This window comes from Camelus ferus, chromosome 5 (genome assembly GCF_009834535.1).
Source record: "Camelus ferus isolate YT-003-E chromosome 5, BCGSAC_Cfer_1.0, whole genome shotgun sequence".
Lineage (NCBI taxonomy): Eukaryota > Metazoa > Chordata > Mammalia > Artiodactyla > Camelidae > Camelus > Camelus ferus.
This window is the reverse complement of record NC_045700.1, coordinates 71,701,504-71,723,898: the sequence shown is the minus strand read 5'-3', so window position 1 is coordinate 71,723,898 and position 22,395 is coordinate 71,701,504. Positions and strand designations below refer to the sequence as shown.

The 22,395-nt window shown below is 40.2% G+C and overlaps 1 protein-coding gene across 10 annotated transcripts in view; it reads right to left on the bottom strand.

Annotated features, from left to right (window-relative positions):
* Nucleotides 1–17,516, bottom strand: part of FTCDNL1 (formiminotransferase cyclodeaminase N-terminal like) — a 137,961-nt gene extending 120,445 nt beyond the window's left edge. For 9 of the 10 annotated variants that reach the window (XR_004320071.1, XR_004320069.1, XR_004320070.1 and 6 more), the window contains exons 1-4: nucleotides 17,351–17,503; nucleotides 15,185–15,311; nucleotides 12,434–12,529; nucleotides 11,140–11,292 (exon numbers count right to left, since the gene is read on the bottom strand). Coding sequence is in view for 7 of the 10 variants with exons in the window: in XM_032480107.1 (XP_032335998.1) it covers nucleotides 11,140–11,292; nucleotides 12,434–12,529; nucleotides 15,185–15,299 (364 nt within the window). In the remaining 3 variants the exon portion in view is untranslated. Of the gene's footprint in view, nucleotides 1–3,588; nucleotides 5,828–11,139; nucleotides 11,293–12,433; nucleotides 12,530–15,184; nucleotides 15,312–17,350 lie in introns of those variants that run through there. The other variant, XM_032480112.1, reaches the window with a different exon arrangement.
* Between the last annotated feature and the right edge of the window lie 4,879 nt (nucleotides 17,517–22,395).

Here is a 22,395-nt window from a genome sequence, read left to right as displayed (position 1 = left end):
ATGCTACTGTTTACTCTATCATGTTTCATTTCTAAAGGACAAAAAAGCTTACTAATAGTGCTATGCTGATAACAGCGTCTATGATTCAAAGCGAACAGGACTTGCTAAGAGAAAGCAATTTCACTGGTGTCTCTTGAGTTGTCAATTTACCACTGGCATGGCAGTAAAAAACAAGATGCAAAGAAAGAGCTCATCACATACTAACAGAAATGGGGTCAGGATAAGTACTTGACTGATTTTCATGTAAAAATTAACCTATAATCATATTTTTGAAACATCTGTACCTAATGATTCCATTCCTTTCTTTTTGCTCTGGAGAAATCCTTATATTTGTATATAGGAAAGACTATTCAAGAATAGTCACTGCTACATTATTTGTATTAGAAAAAATGGGAAATAATCTGAATGTCTTCAAATAGGAGAATAGAAAAAATGTGATATATTCATACTATGATAACTATACAACAGTTAAAAGGAACAAGCTATATGTAACACCATAGATATATTTCGAAGCTACCTTGCTGAATAAAAAAGTTATGGTATAACAATATTTACATTACAAAAACATACATGAACTACTATATTGGATTTATGAGTATATACACAGATATAAATAAAAGCATGGGGAAAATTCTGGATTGAGTGTGAGCATACCATACCGTAACTCAGCAGGGGGTGGTTCAGGGACCCAGGATTGTAGGTGGTGGACAGAGGTGAACTTTAACCTTATCTGTACTATTTGAAATTTTGAAAAAGAGAATTAATGGAAAGTTCCATATGAGGTCTAGTAAATAAAACAGTTGTGAGAACCCTTTGTTCTGCTGCTGTCTTGATGGAAAATTATGAGTAAGTTTCTTAATGTTTCTGAGTCTCTTTTCCAGCTACAGAATGAAAGATTTGGACCCGTCCTCTACCTTTATTATAAACATGAGACTTATGTGCCCCCAAACTCTTAATAAGCCATATAACTTCACGGAGACATAGGTATGGTATATTAGCAGTTTGGGATACATTTTACACTTATGTCTTTACATCCAAGAATCTAAGAAGCTTACTATTTCCCTGCTTATAACATATACTTTCACGGAGACTATGAACAAAGAGCTTGTTATTCCTTTGTAGGGCATATGCGGATACAGCTACCACTTTGTGCAGACATGATATTGCTTGTTTAAAGAATTACACTTTCCTGAGTGACCTAACATAGGTAACTTACACTATGTTCAGGCATTTGTTTTGTTCTGTCCTGTGGTGCTCTGATTGTTTCAGGTGCCGAGTTCATGGCCCCAGCTTTCCTGGGGGGAGGAACTCTACGTAAATGGCAACAAGACAGGCCCTCCAGCGCTGTTTGGATGTTCACAAATACCTCTTCATTTACCTTCACAATAGGTCTCTGAAATACATTCTCAATATCATTTTGCAAATGAAGAACTGAGATGGGAGAAGCTGTCTGCTACAGAACTTGGAATTTTAGAGCTGAAAGCACTTCAGAGATCTCCTGCTCAAGTGGTTTTCAAACATCTTGTCGTGCAATCCCTTTTCTCAAAAGGCACCTTATTTGGAATCTTGATAACATAAAGCAGAGAAGAGGGAGCCACTCTGTTTATGGTGGAGGGGGATAGTCTGGGCTCAGCAACCCCCTCAGTAAGGCCCCAGAGAATCAATAAAAACAGTGACAGCTGTTTACTGGTGGGAGGCAGGGGGCAAGGGGCTTTACATATGGGCATTATTTCTGGTATTATTATTATTATTATGGTATTATTCTCCCTTGTACAGATACAAAACCAAAAAGAACTACAAAAGTGACTAAACAGTTCTCCTAAAGTCAGCTGGCAAATATGTAGAAGATCTGCGATTTGAACTCAGGTTTATTCAGCTCCAAAATTCTTACTCTGTCCACTAAGCATTTGGTTTCCCTGCCTAGCCGTCCAACGCGATGCAACTATTTAGGTTACACTGATCAAAAACTCACAGGCACATTATCTACACATACGTACTGCATGGGTGGGATTGGAATTGGCTTGTTGCTTCCATATAGTGCACTCCCTTTGTAAGGACTTCTCACTCTCTTTCAGGGGGAATTTTAAGAAGCTGAGGATCCCCCAAAGAGTGGTCAGATGGGATATGACAAAGCTTTGGGGATGGCCTGGAATCTCTCTGCTGGTCAGTGTAGCAGCAATCATAAACAGTCTTCAGTATAAAGCCCACTTGCCACAGCAAGGAAGAGTTAAGGTGGCTCTCCCACCCAACTAGAGCTCCCCCAATGCCAAACAAATAGTTTGCGTGAGGTAGTCTGGTCTCCTTGTGTGTGTCTGGCTCCCAGACATCTTCTGTCTTCCTGGTTCCCAGCCACTGGACACTGACAACACTCAATCTCTCAGCAGTCTTGAGCCCATCTCTAACTCTTGCCACTTGCTCCCAAAACAGGTCAAGTCCTTTCCTTTCCTTCCCATAGTCCCTCTCCTTTTTACCACCTCTCAGGGGATGCCTGTTTCCACACACCCATGCCTACCACTTTAAATCCCCTTTTGGAGGAAAATGCTTCTTGCCCACTACAGATGTTTCTGTCTGCATGGAGAGAGTTCAGCTGGTCTTACTGGCTATGAGTTAAACTGTGTCCCCTGCAAAATTCATCTGTTGAAGTCATACTCCCCAGGACATGACCTTACTTGGGAATAGGGTCACTGTGGATATAATTAGTTAACATGAGGTCATATACTGGAATAGAGTGGGGCCCTAGTCCAATATGACTGGTGTCCTCATAAAAAGGGGAAATTTGGACACAGACAATATACAGGGAGAATGCTATGTGAATGTGAAGCAGGCCACCTACAGCCAAAATGGAACAGTTCCTTCCCTCACAGGACACTCAGAAGGAACCAGCCCCGCCGACACCCTGATCTCGGACTTCTAGACTCCAGAACTGTGAGATAATAAATTTCTGTTGTTTAAACCACCCAGGTTGTGGCACTTCCGTTACTGAAGCCCTAGGAAATTAAAACACTGGCCTTGCTTCCTGCCAACATCCATTCCCTGATGGGGATTTTGGGAGAGAGGCCTACCCCTTCCCCCTTCCACCTTCTCCTTCTCAGGAGCTGGCCGTTGGCAGAAAACATTTCCCTCCTTGCCATTAGCTTGCCAGGGGCAGGCGGTGCTGCCTAGGGCGGCCTGTGACTGGCTGGATGATTCTACTTCTCTGGGTGGGTAAGCCCAGCTGTCATATTAGTTTTATCAGTAAGAGGTAGTATTTCCACTTCTCATCTGCCTTTCTCTTTTTGAACCATTGAATTGGTTTAAAATTTGTGAAAGGAAGAAGTGTGCCCTGTATAGTGCCCTTCTCTCAAACCCCACCCCCAGCCCTCCTGGTGAGGTGGCCTTCTTCCTTTCTGTACTCTACTGCTGTGGAGTAAACTTTGCACCCTGCTTTCCCAGGCCCTCTCCTTTTGGTTGTCAAAAATTCAAAAATGAACACTGGCTGTTACTTCTCACTATAACAATTCTATACCTGTCAAGGTAGCAGATAACTCCCTGTCCAGGAAATAGTCACACATAAGCTATAGGGGGAAAAAGAAAAGAAATGTACAATTATTATCTTGAGATATTATCTTACCATATATTTTTGGTTAATTAAAATTGGAGAATGAGTTATTTAATATATACAATTGGGGCACACAATAAACGACAATTTAATTAACAATAATGTTATAATTATTATGCATATCATTATAACCATATGTTGTTGTCATTACTATGATCACATGCTCTGAGTCTCCTGAGAGGCACACCCTTACTTCCCCTGTGGAGACCAGGTAGATGGACCGGGGGGGTGCACGAGGGGGTGCACAGATGGGCTGATGAACTTAATCTTACAGGCCCATCAATGCCGCTAGCATCACTATATTATTTCTTAAGAATTTTCTGATCGTAGTGGCCTTGACACTGGAAGTCATGTAAATGCTACGAAGGAGAGATGAAAAGGAAAAGGAATTCAGGGAAAATGCTGCCAGGTTAGGAGTCTGGGCTCAAAAAGTTAGCATGATATCAACCATCTGCTATAAATCCCGTTAGGTGCAAATTCCCTAAAACACCATCAACAATCACATAAATTTAATCTCTGGGTGTGTATATATATATATGTATATATATACATATATATATACTGAACATCAGAAAACTTAGAGCCCCTAAACTTTGAGGCCCCCAGGGCTGCATCTGCTAGTAAAGGGTGAAGGTTAACATCTCCCACAATGACCCATGGCTTAATCCCGGGTATTCTAGGAGACCCTTCCCCTAGGTGCAGTGGTAGTGGGGAGTGGGGGTCTCCCAGTTTTAAACTATAAATCTTACAAGTGACTGTTAGACTAGGGAGGAATTACAAGAAGTGTACTGTTGGCAGCAAAGATTTCATGCACCTATTCACCCCAATTAGAAGATTCTTATGGTACATTTATTTTTGTCCAGCTTTTCAATAAAGCGTATGCAATACACACCAAGAGTGAAACAGGGAGGAGGGAAAGCTGATACGAGGGTGTGCTATCAAGCCAGTCATGGCTGTAAGCAACTGGGCCTTGATCCTGCTGGAATGAGCCTTAGAATTGTCCATCTACCAGCTCAGGTCCCCCCACTGGTCAACGGGTGCCCCATGGGGTATCACTTGCTTGGACCTTACGTTGCTGCAGAGCCAAAGTGAGAGGAAGAGAGCAGCTTTTTCAAGTATGGTTTGTTCATCAGTAATTGCTGGTCTCGGAAGAACAGCTTAGTTCATCCCAGTTCTCCCATTGGACCTTTTCCTTCCTCATTAGTAGCTCTGTTTTACAGTGGTAGATATAATTCTATTGCGTTTATTAAGTCTGTAGCAACATACATTTATGAACAACCTGGTAACTCTCCTTCATAGTTAAAATGTACTCAAGTCACTGGAAATTAATTTTGATATTTTAAGTACTTTCTCAATGCACAATTCCTTTTTTCCCCAGCTTTTTATATGGGGGCAGTATCCTATAATTCTTAAAGTAAATGCTATGTCCTAAAACTATGTTAACATATGCTTGTAAAATCAACCACTGTTTTTACAGCATGGCAATGGGGGCAGGGCTAATGGTAGACAGACCTGTATCAGTACCTCAACATCTAAACTGACTAATCTCAACAAAATCCAAGGCTGCTTTTTTTATGAGACAATCTCCATAGCAACTGGAGAATCAGAGTAGAAAATTCTTAAAGTGAAAAATTGTTCCCGATTTGCCAGATCAGACCATGTTTTGACAATCTATAATAAGGTAATCAAAGGGTCTTAAGACTATCACACAAGTGTTGATGTTGTGTGAATCTGTCATGGCACATGTCCTCTGAGTCATAAAAATACTCGAACAAACATCTAACAAGGCTGATAATTCTAATCAAATTCATTAATGTATATATTTTAAGATAAATCAAAAAAAATCATGTTAAGAGCTATAGCTATAGCTATAGCTATATTTATATAACCTACCTAGCTAGCATTCTATCTTTCCAATCTTCTAAATAATGTCAATTTATAAAGCACGATATAAACATTATTTCATTTGATTAATGACATAAAACAAAAAGCAAGTTTCCATATGATTTACAAAATTTATAGCTACAGTCCTCACTTTTAAAGCTGAGCATTATGAACGTACATGTCAGGCAAGCCCATTTTCACTGGCACGTCACTGGGGGCATCTGCCTGAGAACCTTCTGCCTCGACCCGTCCCCTCCATCCTCACTCAGTCCTTCTCAGGAAGGTTTCTGTGTGCATGAGAAACAAGGCCATGTTTCAGAGACACTGGCTCCCACACGTGAAATCCTGAGTAAGGAAGAAATGGAAACATACAGGCAGCATGATGGCCCACAGCAATCCTTCAGAGAAACTATAAAACATTGATAGAAGTCCAAAAAGTGAGACTAAACACCTTGAATATTGAGTTAGAAGTCAATTTACCTTTGATTCTAAATTAGGTGAATTTATTGTTCCTGAAGGACCCAAGATAATCAAAATCACCAAGAGGAACTGGAGAAGTAGGGACATCCAAGTACAGATGGGAGCGCAGATCCCTATGTTTGCTTTTACTTCTTCTAAAACCCCAGGAAAAAGATGGTAAAGGGATCTATTTTTAAAGCGATGACTCAAACAAACAGAAATGGAAGAGGAGGAGATAGCACTGGAACTTGGAGAGCAGATACAAGAGGAGCGGAAGATTGAGCCGACTCTGGACAGCAGAGAAGCAGCCTAACTTACAGCACAGGCACCAGAAAATAGTCAGAATTGGCAACCTCACTTTGGGAGAGAAGGTAAAGGCATAGTTCCAAACAGGGAGACTGGTGGGATGTCTCCTTAAGCAGCAGTTAGATCCCACCACCTCCACACAGATAGGTAGCTGCCCTGCCCCAACCCTGGCAGAAGACGCAAGAGGTAAAACACATGGTGTCTGGGCTGGGGGATACTGGGCACAGCTAAGGGCAGTGGGGATTAATGAAAAGAGATGAATTAAGGGAATATTTATGCACTAAATGCTGAGACTCCTCTAGCCCTTGTCTGCAACTAGACCCCTAAAACATGGACAGCTGTGTGTACCTTCCAGACTGAAGACTGGAGGATCCTTCTCCAGGAAACTTGAACAGCCCAAGAGGAAAGATCCCAAAGATCCTGAAATAGGGGTTCCCCAAAGAAACAACTCAGCCAGGTAGACCTGCAGCTGACAAACCCAAACCAAACCCAAAAGACTCCATTCAGTCTTTTAGTGTCCACTCTTGGAGTAAGCAGCCAACCAAGGATCATCAGAAATCCGAGGAAAGCCTTTCAAACAAACAGGAGAAAGTGACCTGGGGGTGTGGAAGGGAGAGGGGTGGAGAATAGATACCATGAGGAAAGAAGAAATTATCAAAAATTATCCACTGATGCTGCATTCAGGAGACATGACCAGGATGTTATTTAAAATAGTAAAATAAAAGGAATGTTCAGAGAGTAAATAAAAGCACTTGGAAACTAATTAGAAGAAGTGAAAAACTTACTGAAGACTTGAGATATAAAGTAGAAGAAATCTGTAAGAAAGTAATATAGAAATATAAAGTGATTTTAAAAAGAGAGAGAGATAAAGTAAATATAGAGAACCAGTACAAGAGCTGCAATATCCAAATAATGAGGCTTCCAGAAAGAACTGAGAAAATGGAAGAAATCACCAACGGAATAACTCAAGATAACTGTGCAGCTCTGAGGGACAAGTTTCAGGGACTCAAAGGGCCTACCACAGACCCAGCATAATGAATGAAAACAGACCCATACAAAGGCACATGACAGAAATTTCAGAACACTAGAAACAAAGTGAAGATCTTACAAGCTTCCAGAAAGAAATGACTGATCACATACAAAGATCAGGAATCATAATAGCTTCAGAAGTGTCAATAGTAACACAAAAATAAGAATTCAATGATACATCCTCAAAACAAAGGAAAACTATGTCTAACCTAGAATTCTACACCTAGCCAAACTAAAATTTAAGTGTGAAGGAAGGAAAATGGCATTTTCAGACACACAAGTTCTCAAAAATGTACTTCCCCACCTTTTTTTTTAAAAAAAGAAAGCTAGTAGAGGCTTTGCCCCACCACAACAAGGACATGCACTAAGGGGAAAAAAGGACACGTGGGGTTCAGGAACCAGGGTATCCCAAATGGAGAATGAAGGGAACACGCAGGGTAAGAGTAACGGGAGATGCCATGATGACAGCAGATTGAGGGTAACTGGTCCTAATGGGACGAGGTCAGCGTTCTAGAAGGCAGTTCTAGGAAGATGAAATTCAGAGAACATTCAATGCACAGCATGTTCTATCTGAATGTATGGAGAGATGTCATTATTGACAGAGTTTGGGGTTAAACAGTGGTAAGTATATAAAAAATTAAGTAAACAATCAAAAAGATAATGATCAATTCCAGCAAAAAGAAAAAGTTGTACAGAAAGGGTAAAACAGTAATAACATCCTAATACTTCATTTTGTGTGTGTGTGTGTGTTGGGGATAAGGGGTGGGGTGCAAGGAAGCTAAATTCTCACGTTCTGCAGTGAGAAGACAATAGACAGTGCCTAAAACTGAAAAACCAAGAAGTACCAATGTAGGTGTGATACTTAGATATCTGGAGTTGAATCCTAAACAGTAAGATAAAAGAGCTGAAAGTACTTGGCCCAGGGGAGGAAGCTGAAGTGTGTGCACAGTGAGAGGGAAAGGGAAGCTATGGAAGTCTTAGAGTTTGGGGAACAAACTCTAAGGTTTGACTTTTGGCCATGTGCATGTATCATTTTGATAACAACAAAAAGAAGTAAAGAGAGGAAGGAATGGAAGAAAGAAGGGAAAGAGGGAAGGCAGGGGGGCCAGGGAAGGGGAAAAATGGAGGAGGAGAAAAATTTTGGAGACATAATAGAGATAAAAATGAAATGGAGCCTAACAGATCAACTGTGGTTTTTATAGAAAATGAAAACCAAAGTCTAAAACATTTTTTAAATTATAAGCTTTTAAATAAATATAGACTAGATCTCTGTGTCTCCTAGCTCTCAGTTTTATACCCAGCTGCCAAATAGAAGCACGTAAAAATGCACTCGTGCTCTTTCCACATCATCTGTAAGTGATGACGCTTTCATACCACTGCTTTGCTCCCCCGACCCCAGCATCCTACGGAGCCTCTCCACTCTCTCCATTCCCTCTTAGGCTGCCACCACCTTTCCAAACTGGCCTGCCAGCTCCCTGTCCATTCTCTGTCATGTAGGCAGAGTAATCCTGATAAAATTCAAAGCCAATCATAGACTTTCTTCCTTAAAACTCTTTAATAGTTCCCACTGCCTTTAGGATAAGGTTTGAGCTCCTTAACCTGGCATATAAGACTTCCAGATTTCACCCCTGATTACTTCTGGAGCTTCATTTCTTAACATTCCCAGGACTGCCTTTCCCACCTCATCCCATCTCTTAAGTTCTGGTCAGTCACACTGCAATCCTTTTATATGTCCTCAAGCCCAGGCTGCTCTCTCCTCTGGGTCTTTGCATTGCCTTGCCCTTTATTCTAGAAGTTCTTAAATTAAAATTATATGCAGAATTATGTGTGTGTATGTGTATGTGTGTGTGTATATACACAAATGCGCATGCATAAAAACTTGCAGTGGATTTTGACATTGTAAGTCCCCTGAACACTAACTTTGGACCCCATTTTAAGAACCCCTTCTTTTCCCTAGAGTTGTTCAGTTCACAACCTGCCCAGCTGTACACAGTGGCTCTTCTAACATTCTTTTTGTTCTTTTGGAGGATTAGAGGCAGAAAAATGGAAAGATGGAATAAAAATGCCTTTGCTTTCCTACCTTAAAAAAAAATAACCTCTTCCTTAAGGTGTAAGCAAGCTTCCAGGTGATATCAAAAAGTTCTGAAATATGTTATTCAGAATCTTTGCATATGGAACATACATGAATTACACATATCAATATTAACTATCTTCTATGCCACTGGAATGTTCTCCATTGCCCTTCCTCCCAAAACAGGTTTGTTAAATTATTATTTTAAAGTGGTTTCCCTGAGGAGGGGTCATTCTAGTGAAAAGCATCCCGCCACTGTTCTGAGAACAGCAAGATCCTCGGATTTGAGTACTTCTGCCTCATAAGAATGCCTAATTAAAAAAAAAAAAAAAAAGAATGCCTGAGTGTGCTGTTACCAAAAAAAAAAAAACCTTAAAAAAATTTGGATGATATTAGATGAACAGCTGTGTAGAAAGGAGAATGTAAAAATAAGAACTGCATGTTGGAGCATCAAAATAGTAACCATGTACAGTATATGACTGTTTTTAATCAGATGAAGATTGAAGCTATTATATTTCAAATCGAATGTTATAAATTAGTTCAAGAATGCAGCTGAGCTCTCATTTAATTAGAAATGTCCATGTTTAAATCATGAGGTACAGTAGCTGCCAATGAAGCAAAAGGGCAAGGGAAGGGAGAAATACTGTGTCCAGACCCTCCTGTTGTCAACTGTCTTCTAACGCAGGACGAACATCTGGGGTGGACTAGTCCTGATGTAATGAAGAACTTCATGTACTAGCTAATTTGAGATTTAATGTAATTGGACATAATTGTTTTGAAGACAATTAAAATCATTATTCTGGTCTGGACAATTCTGAACTCATTTTTGTGTAAAATGCATTCTCTTCCATGCTGAGTTTTAACTCCTTCTTACATGAAAAGTAAAGCAAATTTTGGGCCACGATTTCCCCGGAAAGAATCCATAGATTGTCAAGTCATATTAAAATGCAGCACACGCAGTGAGGTACACCTTTGGAGACAAGTCTCATTTCCTATTTCTAGGGCTTGATGTAGCTTAGCTGGAGTCCAAATCTACATTCCAAGAGCCAAACAATTCACTATTATCTAAAAATGAGGCAACACCATAGAGGGATTTCTGAGGTCATACAGAGAAGTATTCAGTCATCCTAAGGCGGACTTTTCCCCAAAGGTTATGAGCCTCTGCATCTCCTAATTAACCGTGGTGCAGCTAGACAGTCCAGGCAAAAGGTCTTTCTTTTCTCTCAATTTGCCTAATTCAAAAACACCTCAAGTAACATAGCTCAAATTTTCCAAATTAAATTTACCCCTGGGGCTGAAATCAAGCCTCTGACAGTTCAGTTCTAAAGAAAATCTTAAAGAGAGTTGTGCACATGGGGAAAAAAAAATCAGAGAAAAAAGGGAAAAGGGGGTAGGAGTTAGCATTTAAGTGGGTTTTCAACCTCATCATTACCCTCGCTCAAGAAAATAGGACACAGATGGGCAAAACACACCATCATTCTGCCCTAAAGAGTCTAAGGAACTCATTAGAAACTACTGTTGTTTCCCCATGATCTATCGTGAATTTGTTAACGGGCAAAATGACTGATTTGCCGCATCCCACAGCATTCAGTGTCCCAGTGTCCTGGGGTGGAAAGTGGAAGGATGAGTCACAAAGACACAGAGCGCCACTGCGCTCATTGTTGAAGCAGTTCTTCAAGATCAACTTTTCCCAGGAAACCGAGGAGTGACTGATTATATTGCCACAAGCTGTTATGACTTGTGAAAATGGTTTCTATTAAGGAGTAACACACTACCCCAAACTTTCTCTTACTTCTGGCCACAGCTCCACACTCTTCCACTCTGACACCAGAGAGAGGGTAAATGGGAATCAGGTCCACTGCTCCCAGGCAAGGGTGAATCCCCTCCTGAACCTCCATATCGATAGACCGGAAGGCCTCCACGCAGGCAGCCAGAATGGAATTGCCTTCACAATGTAAAATTGTAAAACAAACAAACAATAAAATCAATTAAACTTTCAATCGCATCCAAAGAAGCAGCTATAATTATTATTGTCCCATCAGTTGTTTTTCTTTTGTAATACATATAGAAGATTGTTTTTTCATCCAAAATAAATGTTTCCCCCCTCCCCACCAAATGTCATAAAGTTTCACATTTCTTCTAGCTCTTTACATCCCAAAGTGGAGGAAGTATGCAACGTTTTCAGCCTTGAAAAACTTTGTATTTTTTTTATGATCGGGTAATTTACATATTTCAATTTTATCAAATTAATCTGATAAAATTCCTTGTTATTTTCAGAATGTTTTATGAATTTACATTAAAATATATACACAAACATAAATTTTAAGTGTAAGTATTTTAGTTTTGCTCTTGTCTAGTAATTAGATTTTTGCATTAAATTATTTTATCTAAATACGTATTGTGAACATCTCAGAGTGTTATGTTATTACTGTGAGTTTTCATTAGCAGTGCAGTATGACCGTTTCAGCAAGAGAGATACTCAACAAAGAAGATAATTGGTCCCGTGTTTGCTGGGAATTATCTATCAGCTTTTTGCTTTCCAAACATACCTTTTGAAAAAAGACAATCTGCTAAGTTGAAATCAAGTTTATTTGAAAATATTTTAAACACTTTATCAAGCAATACTTTACCAAGATAATACAGGTTTTTGTTTAACAATTATGATCCTTCAAATTCAAGCTGTCCCACTAAATCTTACAGCAGGAGGCCTGAAGCTTATTTCATTTCACCCAATGGACCAACTCAAGATTTCAGGCTCCTGACCCAAAACACAACTGCTTAGCATGTTTCACTTCATGTTAACTTATCAGTGAAATCAAGGCTGACTTCAACACTAATACTTTACAGGTTAAAACTTGAAGATATTTTTCTTAACCACAAAGGATATGGGATCATCTTCAGGGAAATAATGCTATTAAATATGGGACCCCAAGGTTCATTTTAATGAAGAGGAAATGGAAAGTATTTGAGATGTTTATGTTCAGAAAAAATGATGAAATGCAGACTTGAGGTAGACTCCCTACGTAATGGAGAGGAGTATTCAGATTAACAGAAGACATATGTCAAAAAAGAACCTGAAATCTTACCTAACTCTTCAACAGAAGCTGCTATTGTAATGACTGATCTGTTGTAGTCCTGATCAGAAAATATATTGAGCACTGACACTTCATGATGTTTCTGTCCTATAAAGAAAACAAAACACAAACGCAAGATTTTTTTTTCTGTGATAAAAACTTAATACTTTATTTCTTCTGATAACAACTTCATTTAGTTTAATAGAAAAAGTCAGGGGGGTGAACTTTGAAGTGACATTGACTGATCATGAAATTCGCAGGGAGTAATGTCCACTTCTGATAGCGTCCTCTATACAACCAGATGGCTCAGATCAGACATGAGGCTTCGGTGTCTATGAGAGACCTTCCCTTGCACTTGCTACTGAATTTGCCAAAGTTCCTTTAACTCAGTCTAAGATGGTAGCCTTTTCTTTCAATCGCCATATCATATCACTTTAAATTCTGCTCCTTATCAATCTCATCTTTTAGGCCTTGTCAATTTTTCCTCCCAAAACCCAGAAATCAAACTGTCTGGATCAAAATCTAACATCTGGAAAAACCAGGTTAGGCCAATTAGTGCCTGGAGTAGAGATTTCTGGGTTACATGCACCTGCCTATTAGAAACTGTTTTGACTCCACCATCTCCTTTTCAGAGGCCACCAACAGCCTTCAGATGTTAACGACTTCCAGCCCTCAGCGGCCTGTGACTCACTTGAATGTGTAACCTGGAGGAGAAAGCTGCCACACCCTTGTACGGCAGCCACATATAATCCCACAGTTATTTTTGAAGTTTACAAGCCTGGTTCAGGCTCCTTAGAAATCCCTCGTATGCCTACAAAAGCAAATTCAAAGTGAAGGACAAAAGTTTTCAGGCGGTAATTAAACCTTTCATTATGCCATTATACCTTTGTCGCCCTGTCCCCTGGCAGCTTAACAATTAATCTTTTCAGAGGAGAGGAAAAATAAGTTACATGCAGGCACTACAGAGCTTACAGCAGCGACTACACTACTAATTTTAACAATGTGAAAAGATAAACTTATGTCACTTACTCACAGCCAAATGAGCATCTACTCAGCCTTGCCCCGGTGTAGGTCTAAAATTTATAACTCAGGTTGCCTTACATAATAACTTTTAGGCCATTTAAATGTTTTCACATTGCTTAATGGGGAAAAACATAGGTGATACAGTTTGATTCTCCTCACTTAAAAATAAATGTCTTTAAAATATATGTAAAACAACAGGTCATCTTCTTAACTAGTGCTATTCTCCCTGCATTTTTAAAACCATGAAAGATGGGGAAGGAACAAGATCATCCAACCTCTTTTTTAATGTATTTTTTTCCAACATACTTAAGCTTCTAGAAGAACAGAGATAATTTTATTTTTTCATCCTAAATCTTCTTCTGAAAAGCTTTTATTCTCAGTTTCAAATGATTCAATTGAATCAAATGCTGAAAGAATGAAACATTCTCTCCTGCAATTTCTTAAGCATGCATATAGAAAAAAAAATTACCGCTGGCAGGAGCTGTCAGTATGAATCTCAGCAGAAGTAAATTGTTTGGTATTTGTAATGGAGTATAATAGCTATAATTCCATTTGAGCTGCTGCCACTAATAAGCTGATAAAAACTGTGAGTTGAGACCCAGGCATCCATCAGTGTGTGGCTTCCACAAATGTCTCTGCCCAGTCACTTAATCACACAGTGTGTCCCTGCATATTCACCCAGTCCCATTAGATGTACCGTCTGACAATGAGGGGCCCAAGCTGGCTCTTCCAGCAAAGAGAATGCAAAAGCACAGCTGCAGACTGACTCCAGAGTTTCCTTAACAGCAATTATCAGGAATTTTCATAGACATTTCCAGCTCCCGCAAAGTTGTGAGACAGTTAGCTTAAATGTGCTCATCGTTAGAAATGGGCTGGGGAAAAACACTTCTTTCTCCTGAAAAGCAGTAACCAAATCAAAAATGACAATCAGAAATTAAAACAGACTGTCGCAAATGCTTTAGGGCTGTGACCCTAATGCTCACCTGTTGCCAAAAAGTTGTTGCTTTAATAACACAGCTTTTGTATTTCAATGATTGTAAGTCTGTAAATACATTGCATTTTGTGTGTGTGTGAAAGTAAAAACAAGTGCTATCTAGAATTATATGTCATGAATACTTCAATGGGGTTTAAAAAAAAAAAAGAGTAGTATCTCTTATAGTAAATACTGGCGCAGGGAGTAAGGAGGCTTGAGTTCTGGTCTTCTGAATCGCCAAGTGGTCTTACACACATCACTTAAATGCAGCTGCCTAAGTCTTTATATGCAGAAAATGCAGTAGAAATATTAACGCTGTAATGACGGCATGGGTTTTGAAAAGTACTCGGTATTTGGCAAGTTTATTTTTTATTTAACCTGCTGAATAAAAGTATAATGTACAATTATGCTCATTCTATTAATGATCATATAAATGGCCCACGAGGGAAACATTAAACCTTCACGTAAATATATCCTTCTTGGGAGCCTGTCAATATCCTGAACAATGTGCACTTCAGACACTCTCTCCAATGTGGAGAGAAGTGCTGCTGAGCGTATGCAGGCGTTTGGAAAAGAGCATATGTGCACATCTGAGGAACTGATCTATCTCAGCATCCCAGAGTCCTGCACAAGCTGTAACAGCCCAAGAACAAGGGGGGACATCCAGGAAGAAAGAAGAGAGTTCTATAAGTACTGTCAGCAGAGTACAAAAATGACTGTATTAGCAAAACACTACATATTCACTTCAATTATCTTGTTGTTCCTACCATTTTTTTCAAGAAGAGCTGCTTTCGCTACGTTCTCAACAATGTATTTTCTTCTGGCTTCTGAAATGTTTAATAAACAGGCAGTCAAACGGAGCCCTGGTCTGGAAGAAGACATGGCGATTTTTTTCTAGAATAGGAGAAAAATAAGTTTTCATTTTGGTTTCTATGGTTCATTCATATTTTAGTGTTCATTAAACATTTTTAAAAAATCATAGCTTTCTGGAAACCAGGCAGTCATAATATGTATAGTTCACTATTTCATTCCCAGGGCACACCTAAAGGATAAAATCCTCAGATTGACTCAACCAGGAAACCACGTGTATGTGGTCATGCACATAGGAACATATGAAGATGGTAACAACAACTCTAGAAAACAACCATCTATTTACTCAGTCTGAATTGCGTCATGTCAGTGAAACTTCTTCATAAGCATTGTCTTAAGTTTAATCCTGTTTTTGAAGAAGCATGGTCCTTTTGTTAAATGGGATTTAATGGGGAAATGCAGAAAAGAGAAATGAGGGAGATTATTTAATATGCTGATTCTTAACAAAAACGATTCTTCCGGCAGAAAAAACAAGGTAACCTCTATGAGCCCTGTCATAGGCAGTATTATCAATAAATAAAAGACACTCTTTACAGGCTCTAAATGACAAATATTTGACTAAGTTCCTCTTGTACTTTGATCTCCAAAGTTCCTAAATCAGTTTAAAATCTTTTCACAGAACTCTGTACCTTGAACTGAAAACTGATACGTCCTCTGATGTGTTACCCAATAATCAGTGGAAAATGTTGAAAACAGATAGATTACACAAGCTTTGGACGTTGCTTTGATTCTCTTCAGTACTCTAGAATGGTATTTTTCTAAAATGATATTATGAACTAAAGAAATTTAAAAAGAAGCTTAAAACAAAACGAAAATAATCCCCCTTTTCAAGATCAGGCCATTCTATTTTGGACTCAAATACAGCTCAAAGTGAATGCGGCCCTCATGAATTCATTCAGCAAATATTTGATGAGGGTCATTTTGTGTCAGGTGATGTTCTCCACGTTGGAGATACTGCAGGGAAGGGTGTCCAACTCCAAGACAAACGTTAAGCTCCTGAGTTTAAGCTAACATGCTGTAGTGCAATTAATAGTGTTCTCCAGGCATAAATCTACCGGCTTCTGTTCACCAGGATTGTTCCTTGGCCTAATCACTTTAATCTAGAGGGGGCTCAAGGCTTTCTGTTTAGTTCAGGTTTCCATATTGTGACCATCGTCGCAGACTGAAACTTCATAAAAGATACGGTCATTACGTTTTTGTAGACATTAATAACATTGTTGTAATAAAGCAGCTCAGACCTCTCTCGTTTTTACGTAAACAAAAAATTGCTTTACACAAGGGGTGTGGGCGTTTTCTGGCTTTCATTTGTTTTCAGTGTGTTTATGTAGCTTAATTGTCTCATCAGGCACTTTCCCAACATAATTATGCTTTTTAACAAATGGTGTTTATGGCAACCCCTAACAGTGCAAAAGAAAGGATTAGTTTCATCCTCTCATTCCACATTTTGATTCCCTGTGGACAGCTAAATCACACAAAGATGGTGTTAGAAAAATCTACCTTCACTGCAAAAGCTGAAATTAGCGGCAATATCAGGCTTTTGGCAAGCAGTCAGGCTTGTTAGTAAAAAGGGGAAGTATATCTCTCCCTCCTCCTCTAAGAATGTGACCCAGAGTGAGACCCCAAACACTTTGTGGTTTCAGAGAGTGTGACCCCAGTCAGTCCTCACTTTGATCACCTTTGGGATTTCTTCCGGCGACAAGACATAAAACCTGCCTCCCTCGAGAGGAAATGGCTGGGCCAGTGCGGAGCGGCGCAGGTCGCGACATTCCCACCAGACTACCTGCCTCCCGCGCACGCACCCCTGTCCGCGCTTTTAGGGCCGCAGAGGCTCCCCGAGGCGGCGGCAGCGCGAGGTCAGGGGCGGGGACGGCCGCGGGGCCCCCTGCGCCCGCCCGCCCGGGTTCCGGAGTGGAGTGGCCCAGCCTCGTAGGCCGAAGGGTAGCCCGAGGGACTCGCTGAGGGGCCCGGAGGGGCACCAGCAGGGAGAGCCTGCGTTGCGGGCGGCGGGGCCCGCCTGGAGCCTGCGGCCACGCCAGCCGCCCCGCGGTTTGAGGAGGACCCACCTGCGCGCGCGGAGGGCAGCAGGCCAGAACCGCGCCAAGTCGGAGTCGCCGCGCGAGCCTGGCGCGCAGCTTCCGCCGCCGGCCCCGCCCCCCGGGCGCTCCGGGCGCTCCGGGCGCGGTTCCGCATCTTCCTCCCTGGCCCCACCCGACCCGACCGCGGGCCGCCGTCCCGGAGAGCTTAAAGTCCCTTCTAGAACTGCCTTCCCGCCCCGTCTGCTTTATCTTGGAACTCTCCTGAATTCTATCACGAAGGAATGCCTTTTTAAAAGGGCATTGGAGTCTAATAATGAGGTCATTGCTCATTGCTCATTGCTCATTGCTCATACACCAGCAGGGGGCTCTTTTCTCTGGTTTACACACACACGCACACGCATCCCTTTGATACATTCCCTCCTGAGAAATACCTGCCCGCGATGCTTGTAAATATGAACTGGACCCACCCCGGAAGGAGCAGTACTTGCATATACCCATTTAGTAAAAGTTACAACGAGTAGGAACCAGGCATTAAGCATTTCCCTTTTTTCTAGGCCAGTGAACCTTGAGAATACATTTCGCTTCCCAAAAAATCAGGACCTGCTTTTTTTTTTTTTTTTTAATGTAGTAAGGATTAAATGTCACCATTTTGATCCAGTTTTATTCCTTAAGTGAAACAATCACTAAATAACTACTTTGGCGGAATAAATTAATTTTTAAATCTATTTTTTATTTTCTAATTATACTTTTTAAACACAGATTTGAGGAAATTAACATTTATGTGGACATTTGGTTTCTAGCCTAATGTGGCATAAAAATAAGTAACATAATGAGTGTTAAAAAAAATCAGGTTCATGATGCTTCTCACATCATCATCATTGTACTTAGATGTCACAACAGTATTATGTGCGATTGTGTCAGATCCAGCCTTCTCCATCTCGGAGTGTTGGCAGGTAGGAGGGTTGTTGGCAAGAGGAGGGGTGTTAACCTCAGGATCCTGGATCCATTCCAAGGCTGGTAATTACATTCTGCCAGCCAAAATTCATCCCATAATTTTAATTGGATAAATCCTTTCTGGCCTAAGCTACTGCTATGCCTGTCAAACTGTTGCCACATTTCACCCCAGAGGTGTCTGTGTTTTAGTTGCAAGAATCAGTCCCTTTGAGGTTTGCTTATCAGTTTAAATCCTCAAAGTGCTTTGGGACCCTAAGGAATTAAATACATATTTAGGGTTTTTTTTTTCTTATTGAATCTGCATAGAAATGCATAAAATAGATATATACTCATGCTAAAGCCTAAAAACCAATACCCATCTAATGTCAACAGATAATTTTGAGAGTTTTCAATCAGATCAACATCCTCACCTTTCTCTTCTTTCCTTTTAAGAAATTTTATTGCCTATAGTGTTAGTTTCCAATTTCCAAAAAGTAACTGCAGGATCCAGTTTCCTTCCCTGGAGGACAATGGAACGGAAGCCCCTGTATTTCACCTTTCCAAACAATCCTACGATGGGACAACTTCCTAAAGTAAACGAGTAGTAACATTACACCTAGTCTTATCATATCCCTCCAGAAAACAGACTGACACCCAGGGGCTTCATGGTTCAAACTGTAGCACCTGCAGGGACTAAATCTCCTTCCACACCTCCTAATCCTCTCCACGAGGCTCTCTCTCTTCCAGGGCTGCTGGGGCATCGAGTAAGATAACGCTCCCAAAAGCGTCAACCCCAGGGATTTACTCGGTAAAAATTAGTCCCTGTCTCCACTCCACTCCTGCCCAACACAAATGGAGAGAAAGTGGGGCCCGGGGTTCTTTTTCAAGGGGCGCAGCATTTGTCCCGGCCTCTGAACTGTAAGCATATCTCTTCGAGAAAGACAAGGAGACAGATAAGTGTGATGAGAAGATTAGCGGTGAGACTGAAAGTATTATTTTGTTCTCTTCAAGAATGAAAAAGTGCCGTTGGCATTAGTTTAGCTCTATCACTAGTAATCCTGCCCGTGTCATGCTTTAAAAGAGTTTAAGTCATATTTACAATGTATGTACATCAAGCCTTTCAGTTTTATTTAGTTTAGCATGCTTCGGAGGGATTTTTTCATACTTTTGGGGGGAATGTGTTATTCTGACTCGTTTCTCCTGCTAATAAGTCCACGTTCAGGGCATTAGTTCTTTTGCTCATTATGGATCCTGCCCAGAAACAAATAAGCACTGCTAGAGAGGAGAGCTAAAAGTCCCAGTGTCAGTTCCATCAATGACAGCTGCTCCCTAACACTGTCATTGCTTCCCTGTGAGACAAAGAGGACACATTTCTGGACACCTCATTTTCACTTTTGCAAGCAGAGAGAACGCAGTTCTTGTAGAAGCCTTCCCTGACCCCTCAGAGCTGAGGCGGGTGAAAGGAAGGGGTTGCACTCTAGCTTGGCCCCACAGATCTTCTTGAATCCAGAGCCTAGTTTGGCTTGAGGAAGCCCAGGACTAGGGTAAGTAAGGGAAGCATGCATCTCTGGCACAAAATATAAGTGGTACCAAAAATTCGATAATGCAGTACTTTTAAAAGTCAAAATTAATACAAAATAAGAAATCAGTGCTGAAGAAAATATCAAAATTTTAAGTAAAGACAGGATCCTAACCTGCATTTGCCCAACTCAGTCACACTCACCTCACCCTGATCCCTGCCCTGTTGCCGTGTTCCCCTTGGTGCCAGCCCGTTTCTGATTGTAGGGTTGAGAGGAAACTGCGCCACTCTGCCTTGCCTGCATCCTCTATCCTGGCCCCTAAAATGGGCAACAAAACCAGAAATATCAAGGGTAGAAAGTTCCAGGCCAGTGAATACATTTAACTCATAGTTTGTTCAAGAGTTTCCTAGACTTCCATAGACAGGAGACTTGGCCAACATATCTCTAAAGAAGGCAAACTCTTATTAGAATAAGCAAAAGAATCAACTCTAGTAACTTAATGCATTTCATTACCTACTTACCTGATGCATTTCAGAATCTGGTAATTAGAAATCTTCCTATTATGCTGTAGAATTTTGAAATAATGTTTTGAAGGACATTTTAATTAATATAATGAATCTGTTTTCTCTTCATATTCTAGCATTTATCTGTGAGCAGGGAAATATGAGTAGAGAACTTCCCTTAAAAAGACAGAAATCTAATTCCTAGTGCAGTTGTTTTTCTTTTAAGATTATACTTTCACTATATTTTTGCACTATGTCAGATTTCATTCTGCCTTCTTCCTTCCTCATGGAACATGAGAAGATTTTATTCTTCCATATAAATGTGGTCTGATAAATGAAGGATTAAAAAAGAGTGACTTTAGTTATCATTCTAGGACAAGTTGAGTGCAGAAGTGGTTTTAATCGCTGGTGAGTATTAAATTATGTGAATCATGATATTATGAAGTATGTGTTCTATTAGTCATTTTTCTAAAATAGCAAATGGGTTTCACTGCTGCCATTTTTAGTTTGGAGTTGGGGGAAGCTATGCTATTCGTTTATTTTAAACGAAGAAAGGGAGCTAGATATCCAGGAGGAAGTTACAGCAACTAACAGAAATAGATCCATTGCCCTTACATCTCTGCCTTACTTATGGGAAATGATCTCTAGCCATTTTTGTCTTAATGAAGGAGGGGAAAAAAACAGCAAAATTCCCAGAATTAACAAGTTTTCATCTTAATATTTGGGAAATGTCTTTTCCTTACACAACATGAATTGGATTCTTCCTCTTTAGTGGCTGATCTGTGTATCCTGAAAGACCAGTAGACTACAACGTAAGCAGTTATTAGCTTAGATTGGAATCACTTGTCATGCATTCTATTCATCTGCAGCCAGAATATTTCATGTAACTAGCCAAAAAGTAAAAGTCTATGATCCTTTCACCCCTTAATTCATTCCTTGCCTTTTATGCCTTCCATGTGGTCATTCCATTGTGCATTCCTTTATTATAGAGCCTAGGCGTTGAATGGAATGAAGTGGCTCCCAGAGCCTCTCTCCAAAGCTGTTTTTAAATACCTATTAGTTATATTGCAGATGAATAGCAATTTCTAAAATAGGGTTTGAATTTTTGCTGAAAATTTGTCTTAATTCATGGGACTACATTATTGCTAAAGCTATTATAATTCACAAAATGTACCTTATTATATCCAGGAAAATGCTGAGAATATTTAGAAACATTTTCCCCTATGTAACATGAATTTTTGTCGTGTTATGAGGTTTTATCAATAAACATTTACTTAAAAATTCCAACTAGTGGGTGATGACTGCCAACTTTTATTAAGAAAAATGACACACCCTGTGACAGTCCAGAGGTGTCCAGTTATGCTCTGTGCACGTGCAGGCACTTCTGTATTGCTGTTAATGTCCTATGTATATGCAAGAGAATGTCAACTTCTCTTGACAACAAGAGGGTAACCTCTTGTATGCACAGAAATCAGAGACCCTGAACAGAAGCATTCATGTGATACTTACATGTCCTAATTCACATGTGTGTTCAGAGCGGTCCCTTGCTTTGAAAAGGAGCCCTCTCGGAGAGAACCAGTTCTGCTCTTCGGCAGATTTCCAAGGTCTGTCTCTCTGGAATATTCAAATTGAAGGTTCGAATGAAGGTTTTCCTGCTGAATTGTGTGTCTTTTACTGTATATTTCAGTGTTTGAAGGGATTTAACTTTTAAATCGTGTCTTTTCACTTCATTTAAATAGAAAATGTCTAATGTCATAGGAAGAAGTGGAAAAGTTAAATTTTTTGGTGCTGTTGTTTTTAATGTTTAATGTTTTAATGTTTTCTTTATCCTACCTTTTGCCTCTCAGTTGAACTCTTTTCCTTGGAGTTCTGTGTTTTTGGAAAAGATTTGAAAATAAAAATTCATAGAACCTCAGGTGAGAAGGGACCTTAGAGATCATGTTGTAATGTTTGTTCAAACAATGTCAAATCAGGAACAAATAGGCAATAGAAGTGGAAGCAGAGTTTGTGATGAAGTGGGGTCGGGGCTGGGTAGTTGGGGTGTCCCTGCAGTCCCCCACTTTGTCCCCACTGCTTCTTCCACGGCCCCTCTCTGAACCCTAAGGTGCCTTTGAAA